This window comes from Gambusia affinis, linkage group LG01, assembly GCF_019740435.1.
Source record: "Gambusia affinis linkage group LG01, SWU_Gaff_1.0, whole genome shotgun sequence".
NCBI classification, from domain to species: domain Eukaryota; kingdom Metazoa; phylum Chordata; class Actinopteri; order Cyprinodontiformes; family Poeciliidae; genus Gambusia; species Gambusia affinis.
In genome coordinates, this window is record NC_057868.1 from 34,845,786 (window position 1) to 34,873,773 (window position 27,988).

Consider the following 27,988-nt stretch of genomic DNA (forward strand, 5'->3'; position numbering starts at 1 on the left):
CAAGCTCCTATATCTTGCCGAAAAGTTACTTATTTTTGCCTTATTTCAATATTTATATTAGAAACTAAATCAAAAATACATGGCAAGATTTTGTGTTTTTGCAGAGTAAGTTAAAAACAACAGAGGTATTTATTATTTGAGTCATCAGTTTTAATGTTTATCTATTTATGTTCTTTAAATGCAGGTCCTGTGTCCAAGGTTTGAAGCTGGAGCTGTCGGTTCTCCGAAGAGGAAGGCCAAGAAGGGGAAAGAATCCCTGAAAAATAATAAAAAGAAACCCACACGACTGAACTGTCTCAGCGATGTGGAGAAATCTCTTTCAGAGGCCAAGGACCCTAACTCTGCAGTGAGTACAGAAGATCACATGGAAGTTGTTTAAAAGTTAAATTCATGTATTATATAGAGCATTACACACAGAGTTAAATATTTGGAGTGTTTATTTCTATCCATTTTGATGACTATAGCTTACAGCTAATAAAAACGTAACATTAAGTTTCTCAGAAAAGTAGAATATAACAATAACTTTTCTGAAAAATTTGCCCATGCACGCTACAGTAGATGCAATCAGTTTCGCTCCTTTTGTATCAGTTACTGCATTCATGCGGCGTGGCATGGAAGAGGTCAGCCTGTGGTTCAGCTGAGGTCTAATGGAGGCCCAGATTGCTTTGATAACTCTCTTCAGATCATCTGCACTGTTGGGTCTGGTGTCTCTCTTCTTCCTTCCCCTTAAATATTCTTAAATGCAGAATGTACCATTTTTTCATCATTAATTGCTAATCAAACAAAAAGCCTCTGTGTGACAGATTTCTTTTAGTAAAAGAAGCATCAGTACAATAAAACAAAACAAATCTATCTGTAGTTCTTGAGTTTTCTGAATATTAGTTTAACATTCAGAATATTATCTAAGCTGATTACAGATTTAAATTCAATCAAATGATTTCTTGTCTCCTTGTGGAATGTAAAAAAAATGTTTGTGGCCTAATTTTGGGTCCATTTCCCAACAACCAGAGGCCAGATAATATTTTTTAAAGGGAATCCATGATCCGGAAAATTATTCACAAACTTCCCTAATGTTAAGTCACATTCCCATTAACCGCCCCATTACGTAACAACCCAAATGGAGCTCCAGGATGTTTGGTCGGCTAGTTTTACCGCTGTACAATGGCTATAGGAAAAGACAAGTGTTTTGTAGTCGATTTACCATCCAGAAATCACTTGCTGTATTCTTGTTGATTGTGCTGGAGGCTTTACTAATGCTTTTCAAAGATGTAGAGTAGTATAATTGTGCATCTGTTTGCAGCCATTTGAGTTGGCGGGGTGGCCAGCAGCAGCTTATTCTGATTTAAAGTGACAGAGGCCTTAAAATGACTCAAAATAGACAAAACTGACCAGACTGAAATTTCTTTATCTAAGAATGACTTTGGGCAAAAATGTTAATGAATATGTTTTGTATAGGCCGTAGATCTATCCTAACTTGTTTAAGGAAGCCTAATAAGTCACATTTAACCTGTGCAGAAATAAAACTGACTCATTTCATCAACCAGATGGCGACTCTGGAGGAGCTGCGCGTGAGGGAGATGGAAACCTTCTTCAATCTCAGGGCGGCGAACGAGTCGAAGCTCCTCCCCACAGCGGACTGCATGGACCTGAAGGTGTGTTTCTGCCAGGAGGCGCCCATGGGAGCCATGCTGCAGTGCGAGCTTTGCCGGGACGCCTTCCACAGCGTGTGTGTCAGGGACCCGGCAGAGTCGCGCGAAACTCAGCCGTGGCTCTGTCCGCACTGCCAGCGGTCCGAGAAGCCCCCGCTAAGCAAGGTCCTCTCCCTGCTGGCGTCCCTGCACGGCGTAGGCGTGCGTCTGCCGGAGGGCGACGCCCTGAACTATGTGGTAGAGAGAACTCTTAACTGGCAGCACCGAACGCAGCAGATTTTACAGACGTGTAACCTGCCGGAGTTAGAGGAGAGACCGGAAACACCTCCAACACTAACCCACTGGGTGTCGGGCTGCGACAACACCCACAACAACACTCAGGTCTGTCTTCGGTCAGTCGTTTTCTTGTCCCAGCCAGCAGCTAGCCGCGGATGCTAATTCTTAGTTTGATGTTTCTTCTTTCAGGCTCCATGTTTGACTCCAGAGTGGAACAGGACAAGCCACGCTCAGACCGTCTTTTACACCGAGCAGAGATGCATCCCACTGCAGGGTCTGTGTTTGCTCAGTTCAGGCTTCAAATCAGAAGCTTGTTCTACACACTTAATTAAATGACTGCACTGCAAAAGCACAACATTTTAAAATGTATTTTTGTCTAGTTTCCAATGCAGATATTAGTACACCTTGAATAAGACAAAACTGACTTACAAGTAACTTTTCTGCAAGATAAATGAGCTTGTTTTAAGTTAATGATTCCTTAAAATTGATTTTTAAAAAGTAGCTGATTTTTTTCACATATAACAAAACATTTTTCCCATGTAATAAGTAAAATGATCTGTTACATCAATATTAAGGAATTATTCATTTGAAACAAGCCGCTACAGCTCTGTGGAAAGTTACCTCTGAGTTAGTTTTGTCTCATTTCAAATGTACTAAAATATGTGCATTTAGAAACTAGACCAAAAATAAAATGCAAGATTTTGAATTTTTGCAGTGTAATCTTTTAATTCAAGTGTGTAGGACAAGGGACACACACTGCTAAAACACAAAATCTTACCAAGTCATTTTTGTATAGTTTCTAGTGCAGATATGTTAAACTGAACTAAACTAATTTACAAATACTTTTTCAGCAAGATTTAGAAGCTTGTTTTAAGTCAATAATTCTTGATCATTGATTAAAAAACATTAAAAGCAGTAGATTTTTTCTGATGTTTTAAGTGAAATAATCTGCCTGGGGAATTAGTACTTTTTCATCTATGCTAACTCCTATATCTTGCTGAAAAGTTACTTGTAAGTTAGTTTTGTCTTATTTTAGGTGTACTAAGATATTTACACTAGAAACTGGTTCCACATTTCTTTTTTACTTCTGATACCGATACTGATATCTGAGGTTTAGTATCGGCTGATACCAATCCAAAACAGTTTATCAGCTTAATTGACATAAAATGTTTCTTTTTGTAAACACAGCCATAAATGTACTGAAATACAAATTCCTTACAAATTTTGCACCAGTACAGCACACTACACAATTGGTTAAACTTGTAAAAGCAGCTCAACTTTAATTAATTCAACTTGTTCAATTATGAGTAGAACAGACATTATAAAATAAACAAAGAAGAAGCTGAAACTGATAAAAACAATAAGTTGACTATTTACATTTTGGTCAAACATGTAAATATAAAATGCAACAAACCTTCTTTTAATGGTTCAGAAAGTACAGTTAATTCTGACTATAATGTAAAATAGTTAATGAAACATGGAAGCACAAAGCAAAGAATTAGACTAAATAGATCTGCGCTTATTGATCGGGCATTGTCCCTAATACCTAATCTAGAATTTTTTACAATATCAGGGCTGATTCAGATATCAACATTCGATCGGTGCATCTCTACCAGAAAACAGACCAAAAGTACTTTTACTAGATTTTCTGTTTGTTTGCTCAAGAGCTGCAGTTTGATTTAAAGGAGGAATCCTGTACATTTAGTTGAACCTCTCTCTGTTTGTTGGTTTCTCCAGGCCTGAACTGCGAGCTAGAGGAGCTGATGGTGGAGGGGCTCCTGCTGCAGGTGTCGCTGCCGCAGGTCCAAAGCCTGTACCACATCCTACTGGACCGAGCCAACAACCAGCACTCCAACAGAGCCGCTTCGCCGGCCCAGGAGGAGCCGTCAGAACACAGCAAACACGTGCAGTTCATCTCTCAGGGAACAAATATGGCACTGAACGAGGTAAAATAATCAACCTTAGCAAATACAGCTACTGTCAGCACTGTTTGTTATTTTAATAGATAGATTATTAGTTTTGTTATCAAAACTGATGAATTCCTGACCTATCTCAGGGAACGATTTATTACAAAATATGGCATTTATTATGTTCATTTTTCTTTCTTTCTGTCATTTTCTTTTTGCCTTCTATTTCTATCCATTCATCTATCATCTGGTATTTCCATGATATTTTAAAACTGCTTAGTGCTGACACAACTGACAAAAAATCATAGCAAACTTAATAAGTATTTTAGATTTTTAAATGATGAATTCTGTGTAATTTTCCACCATACTGTTTACACTACAAGTATTTAACTTTTCAGCAAGAAATAACAGCTTGTTTTAAGTCAGTAATTCCTTAATATTGATGGAAAAGTACTAGGTCCACTGGCAGATTATTTCACTTGTAACTTGAGAAAAATATCTTGTGTAAATTAAATAATCTCCCATTGGAGCTTACTCCTATATCTTCCTATATCTCCAGGAAGAATATAGGATTTGAGTTGAGTAAAAGATCTCTTAATATTGGGGAAAAGTCCTGGTTCCCACTGGTAGATTATTTCACTTATTTCATGAGTGAGGGCCAGGCACTCCACTGTTACCTAGCAACCTCAACTAGGCCCAGCCCGTCACCTAGCAACCCAGTTCTAGTTCCACTGCCAGATAGTCTCTTCTCTCCAAGTTATAACTGAAATAATCGGCCAGTTGAACCAGTATTTTTCAGCAATATTCAAGAATTATTGACTTAAAGCTAAACTAACTCACATCTAGCTTTGTTTTAAGTAAATAGTTTTTCAATATTGATTAAAAAAGTAGTTTATTTTTATTTTTTATTTAACAATACATTTTCTCTCATTATAAGTGAAATAATTTGCCAGTGGAACCAGTGTTTTTTTAATCAATATTAAGGAATGATAAACTTAAAACAAGCTACTTTATCTTGCCTAAAATTTACTTGTAAGTTTGTTTTGTATAATTTCAAGTGTCTTAAGATATTTGCACTAGATATTAGATCAAAAAATATTTGGTAATATTTAGAATTTTTGCTAAATTATTGGGGGGGAAAAGTAAATTTTGCAGATTACACATCAAAAATACAAAATTTTACCAAGGATTTTTGTGTAGTTTCTAATGTAAATATTTTAGTACCCTAGAAATAATACAAAACTCACTTTAAACTTACTTTTCAGCAAGAGATAGCCACTTATTTTCAGTAAATAATTCCATAATATTGATTTAAAAAAATGCTAGTTCTACTGGCAAATAATTGTACTTATAACGAGACATTTTTCAAATTTTATGAGTGGAGTAATCTGCCAGTGGTGATATTTTTTCCTTAACATTAAGGGCATTAACATTATTGACTTAAAACAAGCTCTTATATCTTGCTGAAAAGTTAATTGTAAGTTAGTATTTTCTTATTTCAGGTGTGCTAAGACGTTTGCATTTTAAAATGCACTGAAAATACTTGGTAATATTTTGTGATTTCGCAGTGAGTCTGCCTCTCCCCTCATTAACAGTTTCAGGTGTGTAACAGAGTTTTGCTCTCGGTGAGTTTTATCGGGACTGATTCTGTTTTCAGGACGGGAGCGACGACACAATGGACTCCATGACGGCCTCAGAAAGGAAGGCGAAGAGGCGTCTGGAGAGGGACGGTTTACCGGACGCAGAGAGCAGGGGGAAAGATAAAAAACACTCCCACAAAAGACAGAAGGTGAATAAAAGGAAGCCGCAGCACCGGCCGGCTTCTACCTCATCCTCCCCGCGCTCCGACTTCTCCCAGTCCGACGACTCTGACGAAGAAATGGCCGTGTGTCCCGCTGAAAGCTGTCTGCTGCCCGAAGGAGACGAGGTGAGACTCTAAAGTGATCCCTTAAACTGAAGGGAGGGAAGCCAGTTAAAATCCTGTGTAAAGGTGCTTAAAATCCTGGAAAATGCTTGATTTTAAATTTGGCTTTCAAGGTTTGGAAAGAACATGATTTCTGTATCTTGAAAGTTTTTTGATATTCAGACTGCACAGTTTTGTGATAAAGTGCAATCTAACATTTGATTAAAAGCTTAAACTTGGATATCGTGTTATCTACAGTTAAAAACAGATATATTCATGCACCTAATAAAAAAATAGTTTGTTTTTTTAATCACTATCTGAAGTTAAATCTGTCTAAACCTTCGAGATACAATCATCAAAATTAATTTTATTTTCTAAATGCCAAAAACTTATATATTTTTTGTAACTTTTTCTAATCTTCTTTATATGTCTTTGTGTAATTTGAGCACAAAGGTAATTTATGTTTATACAACTTTCTTGAATTGTTTCAATATAGTGAATATTTATCATTCCTAATCGGGAATAATCAGTGAATTATTGATCTGTGTAACTGAAATAAAGGTTGGCTTATATTTTGGAAGTCAAAGAGCATTTTTGAAATTTGAGGATTATTATTATTTTTTTTGTTGCTTTTTTTGTATTTTGTCTTTAAGCATTTCATTTGAACAGGAAGATAATTTACTTTAACACATTTAGTTTGGATTGTTTCAATGTAATGAATAGTTATTATTTCAAACTCTATTTTAATTGACCTTCTCCCTATTGTTTAATGTAGAATACTATCACCAGACATTATGAGTGATGTGATATATAGCAGTGTATTGAAACTGTCTTCTTTAGTTAATTTGTATTGTTTTTATTTCCAAACTTTGTTCCTGAAAAAGTTTGAAAACTTACTTTGAAAAAGCTTGATAAGTTATTGAATTATATTGTGGGAAAAGTGTTCAAACCCTGATTATACAACCATTGAACCATCATTATTGTTTGTTTTAATGAAAGGCAGGAGCTGCACAAACTTTATTTGATCAGAATAAACAAAATATAAAACATATACAGTACAGACCAAAAGTTTGGACACACAGTTGTGTCCAGACCTTTGGTCTGTACTGTATGAAAGATGTTTATTCTTTTACTTATAAACCAACTTGTTTCCTTCCTTCATAAAGTCGCATGAAGACCCTGGAAATGTTCTCAGGACAAAACCACAAACTGATTGAGTTGCAAACAACAAAACCTGGGATGTTTAACCTCCCAGATCAAACAGTTTTTTATGATAAAACTGATTTTTTTTTCCCTTTTTCTGTGGTTTCTGGTCCTTGTGCCGCTGCAGGTGGACTGGGTCCAGTGTGACGGCAGATGCAACCAGTGGTTCCACCAGGTCTGCGTCGGCGTCACGGCGGAGACGGCCGAGAAGGAGGACTACGTTTGTGTCGCTTGTTCGCTGAGCGATCGACAGACGAGAAAGTGAAGAAAATGAATTTTTAATTTTATTTTATTTTTTAAAGTTTTTGGGAAGTCTGCAGGTCCTTGGTCCGTTCCTGAAGCGTCACTGATCCGGTCCCCGTCCCTCCCCGACACAGTCCCACCTGTCTGACCCTTTTGTAACAATGGTGCTATCTCCTCTTTGACTTGTCGTCCAGAACTATAATGTCTAGGGTTTTTTTGTATTTTTACATATATTATATATATATATATTTCTTTCTTTCTTATAAATTGTTTGTGGTTGTCTAAATGAAAAAAGAAACAAAGGACATTAAGTGTGCTGCATGGGTCTGCATTTCATCGGCACAGCGGAGTCTTACACCACGATACCCCAAGTAAAAAGCGCTAAGGATTAAAATTTATCTTCTTTGGAGCCTCTTTGCATGTTTCACAGAGTTATGGGGAATGAAAAGAAGTTATTAACCCCGGTAAAAATAACTATAATTGCTTTTAGTTTTTCTTTAAACCTCGTTGTTTAGTCCATGCATCTTAATATAATTATTCCATGTTTTGTTTTTGTAGAATAGGTTTTATTTATCTGAGCAATTTTATTTTATTTTATTTTTTATTTTTTTTTACTTTGATGGCTTGATCTCTGCCCAGTTGTGTTTTTAGCAATGATGTTGATGTGATGTAAAGAAAGTTACGTGGACGGGTTACAGCTGCGGAGACGTTCCAGAGCTCGCCGAAGGAAAAACTAAAATAAACGAAACACGCTGCTGACATGCAGATCCGCAGGATGGTAACCAATCATACGATAGAGAGGAAAGGTGAAGATGTTACAATTTATATTGTGGAATAAAGCCCTTTTGTTCTATGGAGAGGTTTTCTCATTTCACTTGGTGCAAAGAAACATCATAAATATTCTCCATTTATGGATTAATTCACTACAGACTGCTGCAATTATTTATAAAATAAGATTTGAGTGAACAAGTTTGAATTTATCACATTTATTCAGTTTTTTCCCCCCTGATCCACACAGAGACAAACATTTAGCTAAACCAGTTGAGAGAACTGGAAGGTTACATTTTTTTTAATAAAAAGTGAAAAAATATATTTCGTAAATAATTTGCCGTTTTTATCTCCTCGTTAATAGACAACATCTTAATAAAGTGGTCTAAATTTTGTAGAAAAGGAATCTTGAATTATTGTTGATCCAAAATATAATCATAGTCTCTGTCAGTTGCTGTATTAAATGACAGATAAATATTTGACCAAACTTTTTGGGGGAGTATATTATGATGGAGTATTGGGGCCGTATTAAGAAAAAGATAAAACATGAAATTACAAGAATAAAATCATGAGATTATAACAAAAAAGTCACTAAAAAATGAAAAAAAAATAGTATGAGAATAAAGTTATATTACATGAATAAAGTCAAATACTGTAAAATAGTCAAAATAATATGAGAATAAATTCAATACAAAAATATAAAGTCAATACAATACAAGAATAAAGTTGTATTACAAGAATATAGTCATAATATTATGATTTTATTTTCTTGTGACTTTATTCTTGTATTATTTTTACTTTATTCTCATAATATTTTGACTTTATTCTCGTATTATTTTGACTTTATTCTTTTCCCTTACAAGCTCAAGCTGAATTTCTTGTAATGGTCAAATAGAAGTGAAATCACAAAAATTTAAATAAGACCTTTTAGTTTTAGTTTTATTTATTTGCTAAATTAACTCTTCTAGGCTGAACGTGTCGACGACTCAGCCAAATTCCCAGTGCCCTAATTCCACATCATTTTGCGCTATCTGAAAAATCCCAACGGTTTCTGAAAGGGGAGACGTTGCGCTTTCCAGTCAACATGGGGTTATTACGGTAATTTCACTAACGCCGTAGCAGGAAGTGAAATTAATCTGAACTGTGAGTTCATAACAACTTCCATTTTAATTAAAATAATAATAATAAATGTAAACAATACGAGCAAACGAATCTCAGCACATACAGAATTCAACAAAGATATAAACTATTACAAGGAAATTGTTTAAAAGAAAATATACATCCTTAAAACAGTTACCAATATTTCCATAAGCCATTTAGTTTTGTCTGTTGGATTTAGTTATAATTATTTTTGTGCTCATAAAGTATTAAACAGTTCACATCTTCAGTTGGGTTAAGTTAATTTCAAAACCAGTTTTGTTCTTTTGGTTTTGCTCCTGTATCTGGTTAATGACCGAAGTTGTTGCAAGATCCTTGTTTGTCGACTTGATTAAATAAGGGCAGGAACACTTTGTTTTGAAAGCATGGCAACACTCCCTCTGCAGAGAAGCTAATAATATCCTGCAGTCATAAGAATAAGAGCGGCCTCAGTGATAAACCCAACTCCCATATTTAGCCAGTGGAACAAGAAAGAAATACTTTAAGGCTAACTCATGTGATCCATTCAGTCAGAGGACAGAGGACAGAGGAAGGCCAGTTGGAAAGGAAATTTCTGCTCATGATGTGACACAAACAAGCGTTACAGAAGAGAGGTCAGAGGTCAGCATCTAAAACCAGGAAATGTAGTTTCTAAAAAGAGAGCCAATCAGTGCAAAGCAAGAGAAGCACAAGAATTTGGAAGGAAAACAATAAAAAGTATCAGATCCTCTAGAGGTTTTCAGCTCATCACACTGTGAGAAGTTTTCTTTTATCAAATTTTATATTTAATGAAATTATTTAGAAAAGTGTCAAGAATTGTCTATTTTTGCAATTATGTTATATATTTGTAGGACATTTTTATTTTAGTCTTTAAATTACCTAAATTTGTACATAAAGTTGTGTTTTTTGTCTGTGTGATGACATCAAAAATTATGTTATGACGTATACTAGAGCAATTTCTTAGAGAGATACTTTTTACTTTTACTTGAGTAAAAATATGTGTTAGTAGTGCTACTCTTACCTGAGTAAAATTTTTGGGTACTCTACCCTCTGCTGAATTGATTGTACAAAGTAAGACTTTCAGCTGCTTCCATTCACCAGTGGATGGATCAATCCAAAAATATTGATAAATTTCAGTTTCAGACTCTTTCTTGAAATTTTATTTCATTTTTGGGTTCGGAGCTCTCACTAAAAAAAATTTGATTTGATTTGCATTTTATTTAAGACAAAATGCTAACAAATTTCTTCTGCTTTTCTATTGTTACTGCTTATTGTGCTAAAACATTGTTTAAGTATTTTGTAGCCATCTATAATCTTTGTCCAAAATTCTGTCCCAAATTTTAACAGAATAATTAAAATAAAAAAACAACCAAAAAAACCCCTAAAGGTTAAAAATTTCATAATATATTTTAGACAATATAATATGTAAAATATATTCATCCATCCATCCATTATCTGAACACCCTTCTTCCCTAATGGGGTTGGGAGGGTTGCTGGTGCCTATCTCCAGCTGCGTCCCGGGCGAGAGGCGGGGTACACCCTGGACAGGTCGCCAGTCTGTCGCAGGTAAAATATATTATAAAAATATATTATATTACAAAATACAGCATTTGCTGTCAAAAACTTCACTGTGGAAATTAGACACTGACCTCCATATGGATCAGAATAACTACACTGATCCACATTATTTTTCTGCTGCTTTTAAATTCCTGAGTGAAATGCCTGTTTGATAGGTATCCACGTTTTTATCCGGACAGTTTCAAGTCAGGAATATTCATTTCTATCGTAACTTGGATCGCTCTGATTGGCTGCTTCTGCTCCAATCAGCAGCCACAGCCGGAGCTCTCCGCACATTCAGTCTGATTTAACGCACTCGCATTGCGGAGTACGGTGAGTCTCTTTAAAAAGCTGATACATCTGGAGAAAAAATAATAATTTCAAGACTAATTATCTAAAATGTGTCTTTGTTAGATTAGTAGTGTGAGCTTGTGCTTGTTTCCTAGTCCTTATGTGTTTCTGACATATCCTCAGTTGTAGAGAAGCAGTGCTGTGTGTAGAGCATAGCTTAGCTATGGCTAACAAGAGAGCTAGTGAGTAACTGACGAGTTCTCGACGCAAACTACGTTTTCGTTTCAAGTAAGCGTATTTAATTATACCCAAGCAGTCTTCAAGCTTTTAGTGGCTTATCCGCACACCGATGTTATACACAGTAATGACTTGGAGCTGAAACTTTTGGGAAAAGCTAATAGTTTCAGAGGAGTGACTAATGCTAACTGGGTAGCTAGTTAGCGCCCCATTTTAGCTAAAAAGTACAGAGAGCCCAAACTGCGAGCCAGACACCAGAAAACAGAAGACTGTGGCCTTTGTGCTTTGAGGGGGTTTGGTTAAAATTAGTTGCCACCTTGAATGCCGCTAACTACATTTTCAAATATATTTACCAGGCTACCAATAAACGCCGTTAGCTAGCATTTGCCGGAGTGTGCTAACTAAGTGCTAGTACATAAGTTGTCAAACTTTTTCCTGGTCAGCAACTTCTAGTTTCTGATTACCCCGTCCCAGACTTTGCGATAAATCACGGTTTGGTGTGCTTGTTTTTGTTTGTAACAGCTGTGGATTTTTATTCGGTGTTAAAGTGTCAGTGTTGGGGTTTTTGAAACTAATAGCCACACCCTTCCCTTCTTTTCGAAACCAACTGCTGTACAAGATGTGAGCCCTTTTTTATTAGTAACTTTACAGCTGCCCAACTTTTGGTGTTTTCAACTGAGCTCCTAAATGAGGAGGTTTATAGAAATAGTTTTAAATTCAGACTAGAAGTGTATTTGATCGTTTGAGTCGAGTTGAAATCCCCCTCCCTCCTCTGTCGCTGACACATGATACTGTCTGTAAGCTGAAGATGTTGTCCCCTGGCTTGCCACTGTGGGAGGAAAATTAATACCTTTTGTTATTAATGGTTCAGATCAGCCTTTTTTCATACTGAACGTGGCAGACAGCTTTAGTAATTTGAGAAGTTTTGTAATGTAAAGTTGCAACATAATTTTAACTCTGTCTAAATTAAGAGAAAATGTGCAACAAATCATGTAATAATGTAAACTATTCATCTGTTTGTTCAAATTATAAACACTTAAAGTTTCCTGTACATTTAGCAATGACATGTTAACAGAAAAATATATATTTGTATCTTTACATTTGATACTGCTAAGCATGAGCTTGAAATAGCTGTTTATAAAGGTTTAATTGTTTAAAAAATCTTTCACAAATGCTCTCTTCAGGCTTCTGTAGTTCAGAGTGATGCCAGTCCGGCATGTGACTTGTCATTTTGATTTACAGCCATGTTTTACAGCTTGTATTAGGTGTACTTTGAATTCAGGTCAACTCCCAGAAGGTATGATTTGGGGGGGGAAAGTACGTTTTTGAAAATATTTCTGTCATTTATAATTTCTTTTTAAAATGGATTAAAAAAATTACTGATTAAAATAAAATTTGGTAGGAAAAAAATCAAAAATGTTACTTTTAAGCCATATCACCCAGCTCTGCTTATTTTAGATATTTATTTACGGTCTCGCCTACCACTTTTTTTTTTTTTTTCTTTTTTTTGCTCCAGTTCCTTGATTTATCACACTACCAGCTGAGCTATCTCCTTAAAAGCCAACTTTTTTATTTGCTGTTGCTTTTTGGAATATTTTCAATAACAATGTAAGCATATCATCATAATAAAATAGCAAATGCTTTTAGTAATCGTCGAACAAAACCCTGTTTGATTTACACAAAGATGACAAGAATTATTAATATCAGCGAAATAGTTTAATTAATTTTTCCAACAACCTACATACCAAACATGAATGGATTAGAGATGCGAGGACAAGTTTAATTAATCAATGCTAGATTCAGGTTCCTTCTCAAACTGGAAATTATTTATCTTAATTTTAGCATTTAGCTGTAAATGTTCTCAGCCTCAAAATAAAACAATCCCAACATTTTAGTAATGATCACTCAGGTTTACCCCGTTTGTAATTTGATTATTATTTGTTTCTGTATTTTTTTGTGCTGACTTCTGTCTTATTGTTTACATTTAGGAGCCATTTGGACAGATTTGTTCCTCTCTACATCTCGTCGCCTTGGAGACTGGTTGGCATCAGTGAACCTGAGGATCCATAAGGCCTTCTTCCCCAGATGTAGAGGGACTTTCTATCATTACAACTGTGTACAAGGTAAATGAAGCAGATTTATTAGAGTAAATGAATTTCCTGGTGGTTGTGAAAGCCTTCTATCAGTTTTACATTATCTCATCAAAATTTGGAATCAAATTATTCATTTACTGTTGGCAAGAACATAGAGACTCCTTATTATGAAAACTAAGAGCGGGTGTGGTAAAAAAAAAAAAAAAATCGGCAGGCTCTGATACGCCTCCCTCGTCTTGTTTCTAGTCAGGAGAACATTCCTGGTACTTATATGATGTAAAAACTTAGAAGCAAGTTTGTGACTTTTACTTTAGGAGCACAAGGCTCATCAGCCATGGGCTTTCTGTGCCTTTCTGTGCACCCCGTCCTCGTTTTTGTGAGCGTTCGTCACGCGTACACTCTCTGATCTCTGTTTTCTGTCTGTGTGGCGTACTTGAGTAGATGAGAGTCGTCACAATGGCTCTTTGTGAAGTCTGCTGTGTGCCTGTCTCTCACTGTGGTGCTTCAGACGTCGTAGTTAGAATTGCTAATGCTGACCGATTGCGACAGAGTGGGTTTTGTATTGTTTGTCGCAGCATTTGACAAAGATCTTACTGACCTAGCATAATTATTACATTCAGAGGTTTTTAAACAGGATTTTACTGTAAATCTCTCCCCCACTTTGACATTTGATGTTAGAAATGTACATTTGTTTGTTTTAAATTCAGAATTATGTCCCAAGATGTTTTATTTGACTTCACATGTTCAGCTTATGTAGGTGAAACGTATCATGTGTCATTCTCTTTTCTTTTTTTATCACTTGATATGTGTTAGCACTTTGTTAGAGCTTAACCAGGAAATATGTCTATAATTACATGGTTTATTCATATATACAGATATGGAAAACATTAAGAGTCCACTGCACTGAATCTCACTGAAATCCTCCTGGTTATTCCACCAAATTTTGATTTCTGAACTCTTCCTGAGTTAAATCATGAGTATTGTTGTTTCTAAATGAATACAAACTTATTTTCTTTGCATTATTTGAAGTCTGAAAGCTCTGCATCGGTTTTGTTATTTTGACCATTTCTCATTTTCTGTAAATAAATATTAAATTTTTGCTTGGAATTTCAGAGACATGTTGTCTGTAGTTCATAGAATAGAAGAATAAAGTTAATTTTACTCAAACATAAATCTATAAAAAGTTAAATCAGAGAAGCTGATAATTTTAAATTACATCTTAGTCATGGTTATATGGTTAAATCTCAACAAGCCCTAAACTATTACAAAGATTTACATTTTTAATTTGCATAAAACACTTGCGTCTTTATTGTAAAATGCCGGTGGCAGCTCCTTTTTGTGCCAAATCGTTTTTCTAGGCCATTCTGTGTTTCTAATGTGTGTCAGGCTGATGATGGGTTACTCACTGCGACCTTTTTCTTCTGTATTGTAATGAGATGAAGCTATTTGTGAAACTGGAACACTTAACAAGGGCTTGAACTTTGGTGTGAGATTGCAGGTGCTGCAAAAAATGCATAATACTTAAATATTTCACGCTGATTTACAGCGGCGTCACTTATTTTTTTTCATCCAGTAAAAACCGCCTCACACAAGGCTGTTATTATGAGCATCAAGTTACGTTTAATCATCTAAACTTTACGTTTCACAGCAATTGTTTGATACTCACACCCAACGATTACTTTAACAAAGCTTGCGTCTGCTTGCAAGTGAAGCTAAAATGGCAAACTTAATTAGATCTGAGCTGCTGGTATGAGAAACTGGAGGAGGAAGTGAAAGAAAATGAGTCAGAATATAGTTCTAAAATAAAATCTGTATGCAGAAAAATTAACATTGTCATCATTTTACATCATTTTAAATCTCGTGGCGTGAAAATTATACTCTTTAGTCCTGTTTCAGAAAGCTGCTTGATCCACAAGACATCAGTTAGATCTGGTAAGACATTCTGCTCATTTGACTGCAATAAACAATAATGTTGTCTTGAGACTACTGTCAAGTATTTTCAAGGCCTTAAATGCTAAAAACTTTGTATTTTAAACAAAGTATTTTGAAATATCCAAAATAAACAAACAGAACAACAAATAAGATTGATTATGAAGTTGCTGTAAACAAAATTCCTAGAACCAGACTGAAGACTTTTTTCATCCAGTTTTTGTAGAAAGAGAGAAACAATAAGTTATTCAAATGGAAATTGACTTCATTTTAATTACTCATGTGATTAATTGATTTATTGCTTATTGTAACCAGTCTATTGACGCGTAACATCTAAGATTTATTTATCTGCATACTTCAGCAGCGCTTTAGATCTATGTAACCACCTACAATTAAACAAGAAGTTACCTATGAGCAGCTAATTAAGAAACTGACTGATATTAAACTAAAATGGGATCAAATTAGATGGTTGCAGTGCATTGTAAGCATGGCGGGCTGCCAGACTTTTCTTGCTTCCTGCCAGGCTAAACCTTGTTTGTTTATTTTAGAGTTTTGCTGTGAGAAAATGTTGATGTGAGCACATATATATTTGTGAACAAAGAACAACATGTGCTGTTTATGTTTACTTTGGGTCTGGATTTGCAACTTGGTAAAGTTTAAGTAAATGAACCACACTAATCAGCCAATCACAGAGAGTTCCCTCCTACCAAATTTTGCATCTTAAGAATATTTACTTAAATATTCTTAATCATCATTGTCCATTTTAATACATTTTACTCTTAATTTTCACCTTTACTTATTTAGGATTTAACTGAAATGCAAAAAAATATTCATTTGAGTTGCTTTTTTGGTGTGTTTGCCTTTTTTAACACTCAAATGTTGGTGTTTAATTCTCAATAACGTCTTACAAAAACATAAAATTACTATGTCATAACTCTTATTGACTTTAAATATTTGTAATACAAAAACACGTGTTAAGTTTTTACATTTATTTTCAGTTCGGACTTTTTGTTTGCAAAAATGAACAAGAATAATTCAACAAGACAATATCGGGGAAATATCATGATTTTATGATTAGTTCACTGTCCTCAAAGTGCATCAGACGCTTTGTTTTTCCCAAACTGTTTAAAATACTTGTATATATTTTGAGTCATAGCTGATCTGTGATCAATTCTGGGATATTCTCAAACTGTTTTTTCCATATTTCAGCACAGTCTTTTCCCCCGTCTGTGTCTGTGGAAAGGTGGAGAATGTCTTCACCTCTAAATTTCTGATTTCTGTCTCTGTCTTTTCAGACTCTTGTGCTGTCCAGTGAAGTCACCCACCATGCGTGAGTACAAGCTAGTCGTGCTTGGATCAGGAGGTGTGGGGAAATCTGCGCTGGTAAGTGTTCCTTGGAAGATCATTACAAATGCACTGCAAAAACACAAAATCTTTCAAGTATTTTTGGTTTAGTTTATAGTGCAAATATCTTAATACAATTAAAATAAAGCAAAATTAACTTACAAGTAACTTTTCAGCAAGATTCTGGAGCTTGTTTAAGTAAATAATTCCTTATTATTGATGGTAAAGTGCGAGATTTTTTACTAGAAAATGTCATTATAAGTGGAACTTTTTATTTATTTTTTTAGCAATGGTAAGGAATTATTAACTTAAAACAAGATCCCATATCTTTCTGAAAAGTTACTTGTAAGTGAGTTTGGTTTTATTTCTAGTGTAGTAAGACATTAGCACTAGAAACTAAACCAAAAATACTTCGTAGGATTTTGTATTTTTGCAGTGATTTGATTTTTCATTTAAAGTCATTAAAAATAGATAAAGCTGAGACAAAACTGATGTGAAATTTTAATAAGGGTTACTGTATTTTGTTAAAATATTATTTAGCACAATGCAGTTACCGCTTTTAATTTTGTCGTCTTCTTGGTTGATTCCAGACAGTCCAGTTTGTGCAAGGCATTTTTGTGGAGAAGTATGACCCTACTATAGAAGACTCTTACAGAAAGGTAAGGGTTATAAAAAAAAACAACAAAACTTCTTGTTGCCTCCTGAACATTATTAAATTCGTCTGATTACCTCTAAATTCTTCATTTCTGACACAACAGCAAGTTGAGGTGGACGGGCAGCAATGCATGCTGGAAATTCTGGACACCGCTGGAACAGTGAGTCTCGTCTGCCGCTGCGTTTGGCTTAGAGAGGCCCTCCAGGTCGCTGATGCTGTTTCTCCTCTGCTGTTGCTCTGCAGGAACAGTTCACAGCGATGAGAGACCTGTACATGAAGAACGGGCAAGGCTTTGCTTTGGTGTACTCCATTACAGCACAGTCAACATTTAACGACCTACAAGACCTGCGGGAACAAATCCTGCGAGTAAAGGACACTGAGGATGTGAGTGCAACAGGTTTTTAAAACAGACACCCAAAAAATCGGAAATCTGAACTCTTTCAGAGAACAATTAAAGTCGAAATTCACATTTTGTACTTTTTTTATACTTCCATTTGGGTTTCTACTGCTTCTAGAAACACACCAAACGCTTAAAAAGAACACGCAGCTGTTTTTTGACATTAAGTTAAAGTTTTTTAGTGTCCGGAAAATAAGCTGTTTACACAAAAACCCTCGCGATTGTTAAAAGTTATGTTGTTACCTAGCAACCCCAGCTAAGCCAAACCCTTGTTACCTAGCAACGCAAGGAGCTCCAGGACATTTGGTCAGGTGGTTTTACTACTGTGTGTGCTGTACAATGGCTGCTGGAAAAGACAAATGTTGTATTGTTAACCTACCATCCAGAAACCACTTGCTGCATTCTTGTTGGTTGTGCAGGAGGCTCTACTAATGCTTTTCAAAGCTGTACGGTTGTGTAATTGTACATCATTTCACGTGCGAGGATTGGGTGGGTGAAATGGACTTAGAATTTTATTTTTATTTAATCCTATTGCTTTCTGAATTGGCTTCTTTTTTCTGATTTATATCACTAAATAGCTGCACATTTAATCCTATTATCAAATTTACAGAACAAACAGTGGATTAAAATGATAAATAACATTTCCAAAAATGTCAGCTTAGGTTTTTTTCCCCCCCCCAACAACATTAATACAATTTTTTCAAGACAATGCATCGAAATTCTTAGGAAACATTTCATAATAAACGATAAAAGTTAAATGCTTACCTTTAAGATAAACGTTGAGTTGGGGGGCGTGGCCAGCAGCAGCTTATTTAGTAATAATGTAAAATGACAAGAGGCCCTAAAGCAGCTCAAAATAAGCAGAACTGAGCAGATGAAATCTGGTTATGCAAGAACATGTTTTGTGGTCGCACAGAAATGTATCCTAACCTGTTTCAGGAAGCAGAACAGGTCACCTTCAAGACTCCTGTAAAAGTAGGAGCTATGTCGTCGTTGTAGAAATGACTCTGCTTGCATCGTTTTGCACGTCAGTGTGAACCCAGCAGGCTCTGTTTAGGTTCATCCCCCACCTTATACTGACGGCTGCGGGGGGCAGCAGCAGCTTTGTGACATGGAGGAAATGTCGGAGGTGTTGCTAGATGCTATCTGCCTCTTTCAGCCTTTGTTTCTTCACCTTTTGATTCAGGAAGGATGTACGCTGAGATGAATCTAAGCCATATTTAGTCAGAACAGGATGATTAGGATCTCATCTTCTCAATTCAGTGTCATTTGTATAATCCACAATCTTAACTTGTTACTTTTTTATCAAACTGGCTGATTTTTAAGGTATAAAGTGACACTTCCTGTGTGACAAAAGTGAATATTTGTTTTAATTTTTGCCACAGTTTATTTAACAGGTTGTGGATGTCAAATATTGCAACACCAAACAGGAATCAAAAATGTTTGTTTAGTCATGAGTGTAACTTTCTAAGAAAAAATCAGTTTTTTTTTTACTAAACTATTTGTTTAAAATGTAATTATAAACCCTCTAATTTGCTCCTATAGCATTTGTATCTATAATAACAACGTATCATTTACACGTTTGACCCGTTTAAATTAAAGGAAAACACGACAGAACTTTTGGGTCCTACAAGATTATAATGTGTTGATAATGTTGGGCACATTCTATGTATTGCACATCTGGGGTTTTTTTTCTCATAACCTTTAATTTTTTATTCTTTATCTTAAAAACAACTTTTATTGTAGGAATGAAACAGTCTCTGTCATTAACCAATTAGTAATTACTGTCTTTACAGAGTCTTGCCATTTTAAAGTCAGTTTAACGTTAAAAGTGTATTATTTTATAATTATGTCGACATTTTATTTTTATTGGAGGATGTAAACCTCATGTTGATTTATTTCCATATATGGTGGAAATGAGTCAAATAAGTACCAATAATCCAATCTCACCTTTAAGCTGGAGGTATGTTTACAGAGTTTTCCCTTTATGTTGCATGTTTTTCTTTTATTTAACAAATACGACCCACAGAAATTAAGGGAGAGCCGACAGCTGCCAGCAGTCGTGACATAAAGAGAAGCTCTTCTTAGGAAAGCAAATGTTGACAGTGATAACCTGCATGAGTCACCCGTAGGTGTGTTGATTTCTGCCTGTGCAGGTGGACGAGCCTGTCTCACTGGTTGTTGTTATCCGTAGAAATTGAGCTCGTTTATTAAAACGCATCAAACTGTGGATGTACGGTTGACCGATTAGCGAACTTCACTCCCAGTAAACAAAGACCTGATGGTTGTTATTTATTAGCCGATCAGAACCAGGCCCAAAAGATTCGGTTTGCTTCCAAATTTTGGTAAGCGTTGAAAAATTTATGCAATCCCAGTCAAGAGGAAATGGTTTTTCTTTAACGACACTTGAACCATATTTAATATTCAGCGTTGAAGAACGAGCGGTCAACTCACAAAGATTCATCTATTTGTGTATTTTGCTGTTGCACGTAACTCCAAATTATTTACAAAAATCCTTCTGTTGTTTTTTATTGTCATAAAGATTATCTAAGATTTTCTAAAGAAAATACACTGGAAATCCAAAATACCTTTGTTCAATTAGGTGTGGGAATTTATCGTATCGTTTATCATTTATCTTAAAAATTGATTTATTATGATAAAATCCAATTAAATTATGTTTAACCCTCCTAGACCGAGCAAAATGTGCAGCACCGTAATTCTGCAACACTTTGTGCTAGCTGACAAATCCAAGCAGTTTCTGAAAGTGGAGACGTTGCGCTTTCCAGACAATATCGGGTTATTACGGTAATTTCACTCCCGTTGTAGCAGGAAGCAGGTTTTTCTTTGGTTTAATCTGATGAGACACTCTTTCAATAGACGGTAAATTGCACAAATAACTTGCTAGATATTGAAGGTTCCAGTTGGAATATATATATATATATAATGGGCCAATATATTTACTCACAGGACATTTAAAGAACTTTGAACAATCAAAACTTCCAGGCGGAAATTTGAAACTCAGGCCATAAAGAGTTTTAAAAAAACCAAAACTGTCCTTAAAGTTGAGATTATTTATTTTCTTCACTGTATCAAAAAATATCAATAATGATATCAGAATAAGTACAGAATCGTGTGGACACTTAGCAGTCTCTACTTTCTGCACTTTGAGGGTTAATATTGTGACTCTGTTCTTTTTTTCTTTCTGAAAAAAAGATAGAAAACTGAGAGCGCCGAATACAACAGGATTCACCAATCATATGATTAATGTATAAAATCTAACATTCAATAGAACCATAATTCAATTATTAATATTTACATTTATTTCATTATATTATGATAAAAATCTCTTCAGGTAAAATGAACACATTTCACCAGTATTAGAAACTTTCTTCAGTGCTGTTGGAAGCATCTTGAATATTATGATTATTGGGCAGATTAATTTTCATGAGCCGACGAGTTTAATCTTTATGCATTTATTCTGATCGATCAGGTTCCGATGATCCTGGTGGGGAATAAATGTGACCTGGAGGACGAGCGCGTGGTCGGGAAGGAGCAGGGCCAGAACCTGGCCCGTCAGTGGAACAACTGTGCCTTTTTAGAGACTTCAGCTAAATCAAAGATCAATGTTAACGAGGTAAGTCCAAAATCAACGTAGAAGATGCATTTTGTATAGAAATGCTAATTTAAAAATGCCTTTCAGTTTTCAGGGAACTAATGTTTTCGCTAAGTGCAGGATTCAACGAAGTGCTTAAAGTCATTAAATGCCTAAAGTTGACGGTTTGGAAGTGCTTGATTTCTGGAGAGTTTAATATTCAGACTGATAAAGTCTAGCGTTTTATTAAAAGCCTAAATTTGGATATGATGTTGTTTACAGTTGACACCAGATATTTTCATAAACCTAATAAAAAAAATTGACTATCTGAAGTTAATTCAGGCTAAGCTTTTCTTGTTTTAGGTTGGTTAGAATTAGCTAAATTATTTATATTTGCTAAATGCCAGGAAATTTAACCAGAACATTTTTTAAAGATTTGTTTTTTATGTGACTTTCTTTGTATATTGTGTCTAAGTGTTTATTTATTTTAACATAATTTGTTTGGATTATTTCAATGTAAGCAATATTTATTATTCCTAAATATATATATATTAATTTACAGTCATATGTAGAATACTATCACACGACAAAATTAATAACTATAATAAATGATTATTAATCCTGTATTTTACAAGAACATTCAGAAATTATTTGTACTTTATTATGATCAGCAGGGGATTCCTACCTTCCAAAATGTAACAAGATAAATATAATTTACTTTTAAGAACAAATACAAGCTGAAAATTATATCCAAACAGCATTTCATTGCAGTTTGCATGTGCAGCTGAAGTGTTTCCATATTTTCTTGTTGAATCAAATGTTAGATTAAAGGATTCTGCTTTGCACAAAAACTGACTTCTGTTCTAGTTTTTCCGTTTGGATTTATTCAATGTAATCAATATTTATTATTCCTTATAGTTCAAATACTTTTTGACCTGTGTAATTGACATTCACACTGGCTTATATGTTAAACGTCACACAACGTTATTGAAATTGGGGGATTTTTTTTGGGTAAATTTGTGTTTTGTTAAAAACAGTGAGGTGTGACAAACATTTCTAAAACATGACATTTTCACTGTATTAACACTAAATCTTAGCAAGTATTAAAAGGTCTGATTTTAGTGCAAATATCTTGGCACATTTGAAATAAAACAAAACTAACTTATCAGCAAGACATAGAGATTTTCTTTAAGTAAATAATTCCTTAATGTTGATATTAAGAAGTGCTTGTTTCACTGGCAGATTATTTAACTCATAGCAAGATATTTTTCCCATGTTGTAAGTTAATTTATCTGCCAAAAGAACAAATACTTTATCAATATTAAGGAATTATTTAAAATAATTCCTTAATGTTATTTAAATTGTTCCTTATAAGTTAGTTTGTTTTATTTCAAGTGAACTAAAATATTTGCACTAGAAACTTGACCAAAATTACTTGGTAAGATTTTGCAGTGTTGTATTTTATTTCACCTTGTCCCTGCTGAGGAATGTAAAATACTCTCACAAAACATTATTAAGAACAGTAACAAATTATATCATATTATTGTATTGAAACTCTTTATTTATTAGATGGTTTGTATCGTTTTTAACTCCAAAGTGCAGGAAAATTTGAAAACTTACCTTTAAAATGTGTGAAAAGTTCTTTAATTTCACTGTAGCGTATAAACATATACAACAACATTTGACGCCGGTTGATTCCATGTTGCCCAAAATTCTGTTTGTATGTAAAAATCTAAGCGAAAAACAGAAAAAGCCGTTTCTGTGTTGCAGATTTTCTATGATCTGGTGCGACAGATCAACAGGAAAACGCCGATGGAAAAGAAGAAGACAAAAAAGAAGTCGGGTTGCACGCTGCTCTAAAAACGCGCTCCCACGGTTGCTCCAGGCCAGGTGAGTGGGAGCTTGGACTAAATTTATTCCAGACGTTCGCATGGCTGCCGGGCTTTCTGAGCTCCGGGTTGTTACCGAACATTTAAAACGCGCAGCAAACTGAGTGAAGCTTTTTTTTCCTGTGAGCAGAAATATTTTTATACTCAGAAACGGTAACAGAACGTTTTAGGAACCAGAAAACGTCTGTAAAATGCATAAAAATGATCTGCGACCCTTTAGAGCTGGATCTCGTTTTAAAGGCCACATTTTGATTATTTAACCTGCGCTGTCAAACATATTGCAGCTGTAGCAATGTTTGTGGTATTTTCTTGATGCTGGATTAGACAAACTTTTACTTTTCTCATGTGAATTATTTAACATGAGACATTAGATCAGTGTTTCTCAACCTGTCCATTATCCAGGTCCCTCACTGCCTCCCATCAATAATACTGAATAGTATTATTAATATTACTGCCACTGTTGTTGATGTTTTGATTTTTATGGTTGTTTCTGTATTTATTATCAAAAATCATTTCCCAGAGAAGAAAAAAGCCTTGTGAATACAAATTACTTTTACAGGCATCAATTTAAAATCGTTAGGCCTAACAGCAGCCAATCAGAGAGGAAAAAATATTATTTTTCTGTGTAATTTTAGCTGTTTAATCTTTCACAAAATGACCAGATAGAAGTTGTGCAACACTGCCAGTTTAAAATTTAAACTATTTGCAAAAAGAAAGTGCTGTGCAACCATAAAACATGGATAGAACTGCAGATCAAAACTCTTCTTCTCTTCAGTGTTTCTGTGAGTTTGTGGTGGTGCAGCTCTGTGCTGCCTTCAGGAGAATGGGACATCAGAGTATCATTCATAAAATTTCACCCACACGGTATTTGCTGTGCAAACCAGAGCTTTTCATTGGAAAAACAAAAAATCCAGATCCTTTCAATGCCATACAAGTATGGAACAGAAACATGGATTATATCTTTATATAAACCTGTCTATTGATTTATAGATTATTAGTTTTACTGGACAGAAATTACAAAGACCAAAGCTGGTTCTTCATCAAATCGTAATGAGTCAGATTGAAAGTGTCATGGAGTCAATGGACATGATATTAACACTGTCATGAAAGATAACGCTGAAGAAATAAATATATAAAATAAAATCTAATTAAAAACATAAACAAGCTCCTTGTTACTGTTACAGTCTGTAAAATATATTTCCTCTTAGTACTAGATGTGGTCTCAACAAATTCATGGCACTTTAACAATATTATTTGACCTTTTAACTGAAAACGACAACTGTTTATTCTTACCATATAGATCGGCGGTTTTCAAAGTGTGAGGCGCGCCTCCCCTGGGGGGCGCCAGAGCACTTTAGGGGAGGCGCGGTGCGAGGGAAAAAAAATAAACCGGAAAAGCTATCTGCTTGCTGTCTACTGATGTGAGAGAAACGTCTTTTACGCACACGATCAACTCTGTGGATTTAGGAAAAAGTTGGTACTGTGGGGTGCGCGTGTGGAGCGGGGATCAGTGGAAATGTTTCCCACCTTAGAGGATGTTTTGGCCAGTGACGTCAGTAACGTTACTGACGTCGGACCACTTTTTTCAGTAACCAGTAATCTAACGCGTTGCTATTTCAAATCCAGTAGTCAGACTACAGTTACTTATCAAAATCATTTTTGCGTTACTATCTTCTTTTGTTATTTAATCGTATTTCCTCTACGTGTCTTGTCGAGTGACCGACGTCTCTATGCAACAGAAATGTAAACAATGGAGGGAGATGCGCGTTTTGTTGGTGGAAAAACTGGAACTATTTTGAGTTTCTGTCGACATGTCCGATTATTATAAGCGGCTTTGGGCTTCATTTTTTTAAAGTCGCTTGCAGATTTAATGAGCGGCGGGTTGCGCCTTTTTGGGCTCGTTTTTGAACGTGAAGTTGCTCATTTGGGCTTGGAAATAAGCAGAGACTCACAATAAATCCCAGAATTTGTCCGTCATTAAGGTAGTTTTACTCCGTCTCTCCCTGTTCATCATTTCCAGGATGATCCGTCCCGCTGTGTCTTTGTTAATGTCAAGTTAATGTATTACCTCTGAATGACGTCGAGCTTCGCGTTGCGCTCCAGAAAACTGCAAACATCGAGACCAATATAAACAGCGCAATAAACGTGAAAACAGCCACGAATAAACGTGTCCGTAGTTGGCAATAGTTATAATGGCAAGCACCGTTATAATTATTAATATTACGGTAAGTGTCGCAGCCATCGGAGCTGTGGAGCTGCAGTAGGAGCTCTGTGCACATCAAACTCAGGGGCGAATGCAGAATCTGGAGGCTGGGGGAGGGGGGCTTTAAAAATTCTTCTTAGAGTTTTCCAGACAACAGTGGACCACACAAATTACTCATGTTTTTTATTTTTTGTACAATCTCCTCTTCAGTTCAACCTTATCAGTGGAGACACATTGTTGATGTTACCATTATAAAATAACTTACAATTAAGTATTGGCAAAGCTCAATGTGATTTTCACAGGAGGCAGAGCGTTGTTGTTAGCAGCTGCTGAAAGTAACTAAAAAGTTACTTAATCCTGCAGTTAGTTACTTTCCTGCAGTTAGTTACTACTTGACTTGGAAAGTAACTTAGTTACCTCCCCACCCCCTCTCCCCCTCCACGGGGGCGCAGCAGGCCTTAAGCTCCTTGAAGGGGGGCTCACCCTTTCATACTTTGAAAACCCCTGATATAGATCATTATCTGTGTTAATTATTGCTCCAAAGGTTTTGCCATACCAGTTTATTTCTTAGTTTATTCTTGCATTTTGTTCCTCATTCGTTTCCATTTAGTTTTCTTTGATTAGTTTCATCCTTTCTTGGTTTATTATGTCCTCTTTAGTTTCTTTCCTGTTGCTGGTTTTATTTTATCGTTTGTATTGATCTTAACTCATCACCTGCTGCGCCGTTTAATCATCACGTGTTTCACCTAATTTGCCACTCATATTTATTTTTCACTGTTCACCGCCAGATTCTGTGATCCTGAGTCACATCTAGTTCGTTGCTCCGTTCTACATCTCGGTTCTCCTGTTTCAGAATTTTGCGTATCGTTTTTTTTCTTTCCTTTTTTATTTATTTTTTTTTTGTTCACAGAGACTTTACAATTAATTTTTATTGCCTTTTTGTTTTTAATTTGGATATTTAAAGCATCTTCCAGCTGTTGTGTTAAATGTTTGTTAGAATTTAAAATGTATTAATCTTTGAGAATATGTTCTTGGATTATTATGCCATTAACGTTACATTACTGACTGCTTTGCTTTGAGTAAAAGTAGGTGGATGATTGTGGTTCTAATTACTCTAAAACTAAGATAAATGTAGAAACCTTAATGAGTGGTGGTGTATTTTCTGGACCTCATGTTTATGTGGTTTTCATCTGTATCAACCCCCTGTTTGCTTTGAGGTCAGGGGGCCGCACAGAATCCATCAGAGGGCCTTCAGTGGCCCCCTTCCCACACTTTGAACACCCATGATCTAAATTTTAAAAAAGTACATTTTGAGAAGAACTGATTATCTGATCTTAAGAAATTTTCATTGAACAGAGATTATTTAAAAACTGTTCTTTTAACCGTCTCTGAGCTAATCGGAATAACGGCATGAAAGAGTTTTCAAAGTGAATATTTTATGTTTTATTTTATTTTATCATGACGCTGCGTTTCTGTTTTTACCTGCAGAATGATGAACTGTTTCCCGGTGGATGGTGCCAGCATTCCAAGTCCTCTCCAGAGCATTTTTGAAAAAGGCTGGCTGAGAAAACCACACCATTTGCAAAACAGCAGAAGGCACATACTTAAAAAAAAAAAAATGTTCTGCGTTTTACTGGCAGAGAAAATCAACCTCTTCTTGTATCGTCAATCCTGACGATAAAATATATTTTTCTTCTTTTTGGTTTTTTTCTCCGAGGTGTCTTTTCTTCTGGAAATAACAAAGTAAAAGAGGAAACTGGATTTGAATCCATTTAAGGGAACTAATGAGAATTTTATTATGAGTAACAACAGTCTTTGGCATATTGTGACAATATATTTGTAAAGTAATCCATGTAAAAATGTTGATCTTCTTGTACAATTCTGCACTAACTTTGTCAATGAAGGTGCATCATTGCCCATAAATTACTCGCTCCTACTTACAAGGATGTGTATTAATAACATCTCTCCTAAGTGACTTTGTTTTATATTGAAAGCTGCAAGCCTTCCATATTTCCCATAATATATTCTACTTCCATTTTTGCATAATAAAGTTAAGGAAATTAGTATTTTATAGACAGATGGGGGTAAGGGTTCGCTCTGATTTGTGTCGAGGTTGAAAGCATATTGTACTAAATCACCTCTAATACTGCTTCTTCTTACCCTGTCAGATGATTTTCCAGCTTTTATGAATGATTAAATTTTAGTACATTTTCATTACTCTTGTTTTTGTTGTTGTCCTTCCTGTTTAAGGAGAAGTTTGCCAGACTGAAAGTGTAAGAGGAGCGTTTCCTGCTGGCAGAAATGACTCTGGTTCAGCAGATTAGGATCGAACCGAGAGAGGAAGCGGCAGCAAAGAGGAACCCAGACTTTTGGCCTCAACAGCAGGCAGGATGTGAAGTAAAAAGCAGAATCGAAAACTGACTGGGGGACGAACTTGAAGACTCTAGAGCGGATGTGATCAGATCTTTAAAGCATGTCACCATATTAATGAGTCACATTAATTTGGGACTTTATAAAATGTTGCTTTAAGGTAAAGCTGCAAATGGTAGGAATAGAAAAACAGTCAAAGTACAGTCCTGTAAAAATGACGTGCAGGAAAAAAAACCTAATAATTTTACCACCTGGAAAACTTTAGAGCAAATCCGAACGATAACACAGGGGATTCTGGGTAAATATCAGGAGAAATGGCTTGCTTTATTTTGCTAAAAAAATAAT

General features: G+C 35.4%; 2 protein-coding genes across 4 annotated transcripts in view; both read left to right on the forward strand.

The window, feature by feature from the left end:
* The window catches only part of kdm5bb (lysine (K)-specific demethylase 5Bb), a 33,278-nt gene extending 25,242 nt beyond the window's left edge, over positions 1-8,036 (forward strand). For both annotated transcript variants that reach the window (XM_044129460.1, XM_044129468.1), the window contains 6 exons: positions 185-346; positions 1,545-2,030; positions 2,115-2,199; positions 3,663-3,871; positions 5,490-5,759; positions 7,066-8,036. In XM_044129460.1, coding sequence (XP_043985395.1) covers positions 185-346; positions 1,545-2,030; positions 2,115-2,199; positions 3,663-3,871; positions 5,490-5,759; positions 7,066-7,203 — 1,350 coding nt within the window. In that variant the 3' untranslated portion in view covers positions 7,204-8,036. The remainder of the gene's footprint in view (positions 1-184; positions 347-1,544; positions 2,031-2,114; positions 2,200-3,662; positions 3,872-5,489; positions 5,760-7,065) is intronic.
* A 2,805-nt stretch (positions 8,037-10,841) lies between these two features.
* On the forward strand, positions 10,842-27,487 carry rap1aa (RAP1A, member of RAS oncogene family a). 2 transcript variants are annotated; one of them, XM_044129699.1, is made up of 9 exons: positions 10,842-10,976; positions 13,160-13,294; positions 16,489-16,576; positions 17,128-17,196; positions 17,296-17,352; positions 17,436-17,576; positions 21,080-21,223; positions 22,952-23,071; positions 26,762-27,487. In XM_044129699.1, exons 3-8 carry the CDS (start codon positions 16,520-16,522, stop codon positions 23,039-23,041), a joined length of 558 nt encoding a protein of 185 aa, XP_043985634.1. In that variant the 5' UTR covers positions 10,842-10,976; positions 13,160-13,294; positions 16,489-16,519; the 3' UTR covers positions 23,042-23,071; positions 26,762-27,487. The 2 variants fall into 2 exon arrangements, with proteins under 2 accessions (XP_043985634.1, XP_043985643.1); XM_044129708.1 differs by having other exon boundaries at positions 10,969-11,222.
* The last annotated feature ends 501 nt before the right edge of the window (positions 27,488-27,988 follow it).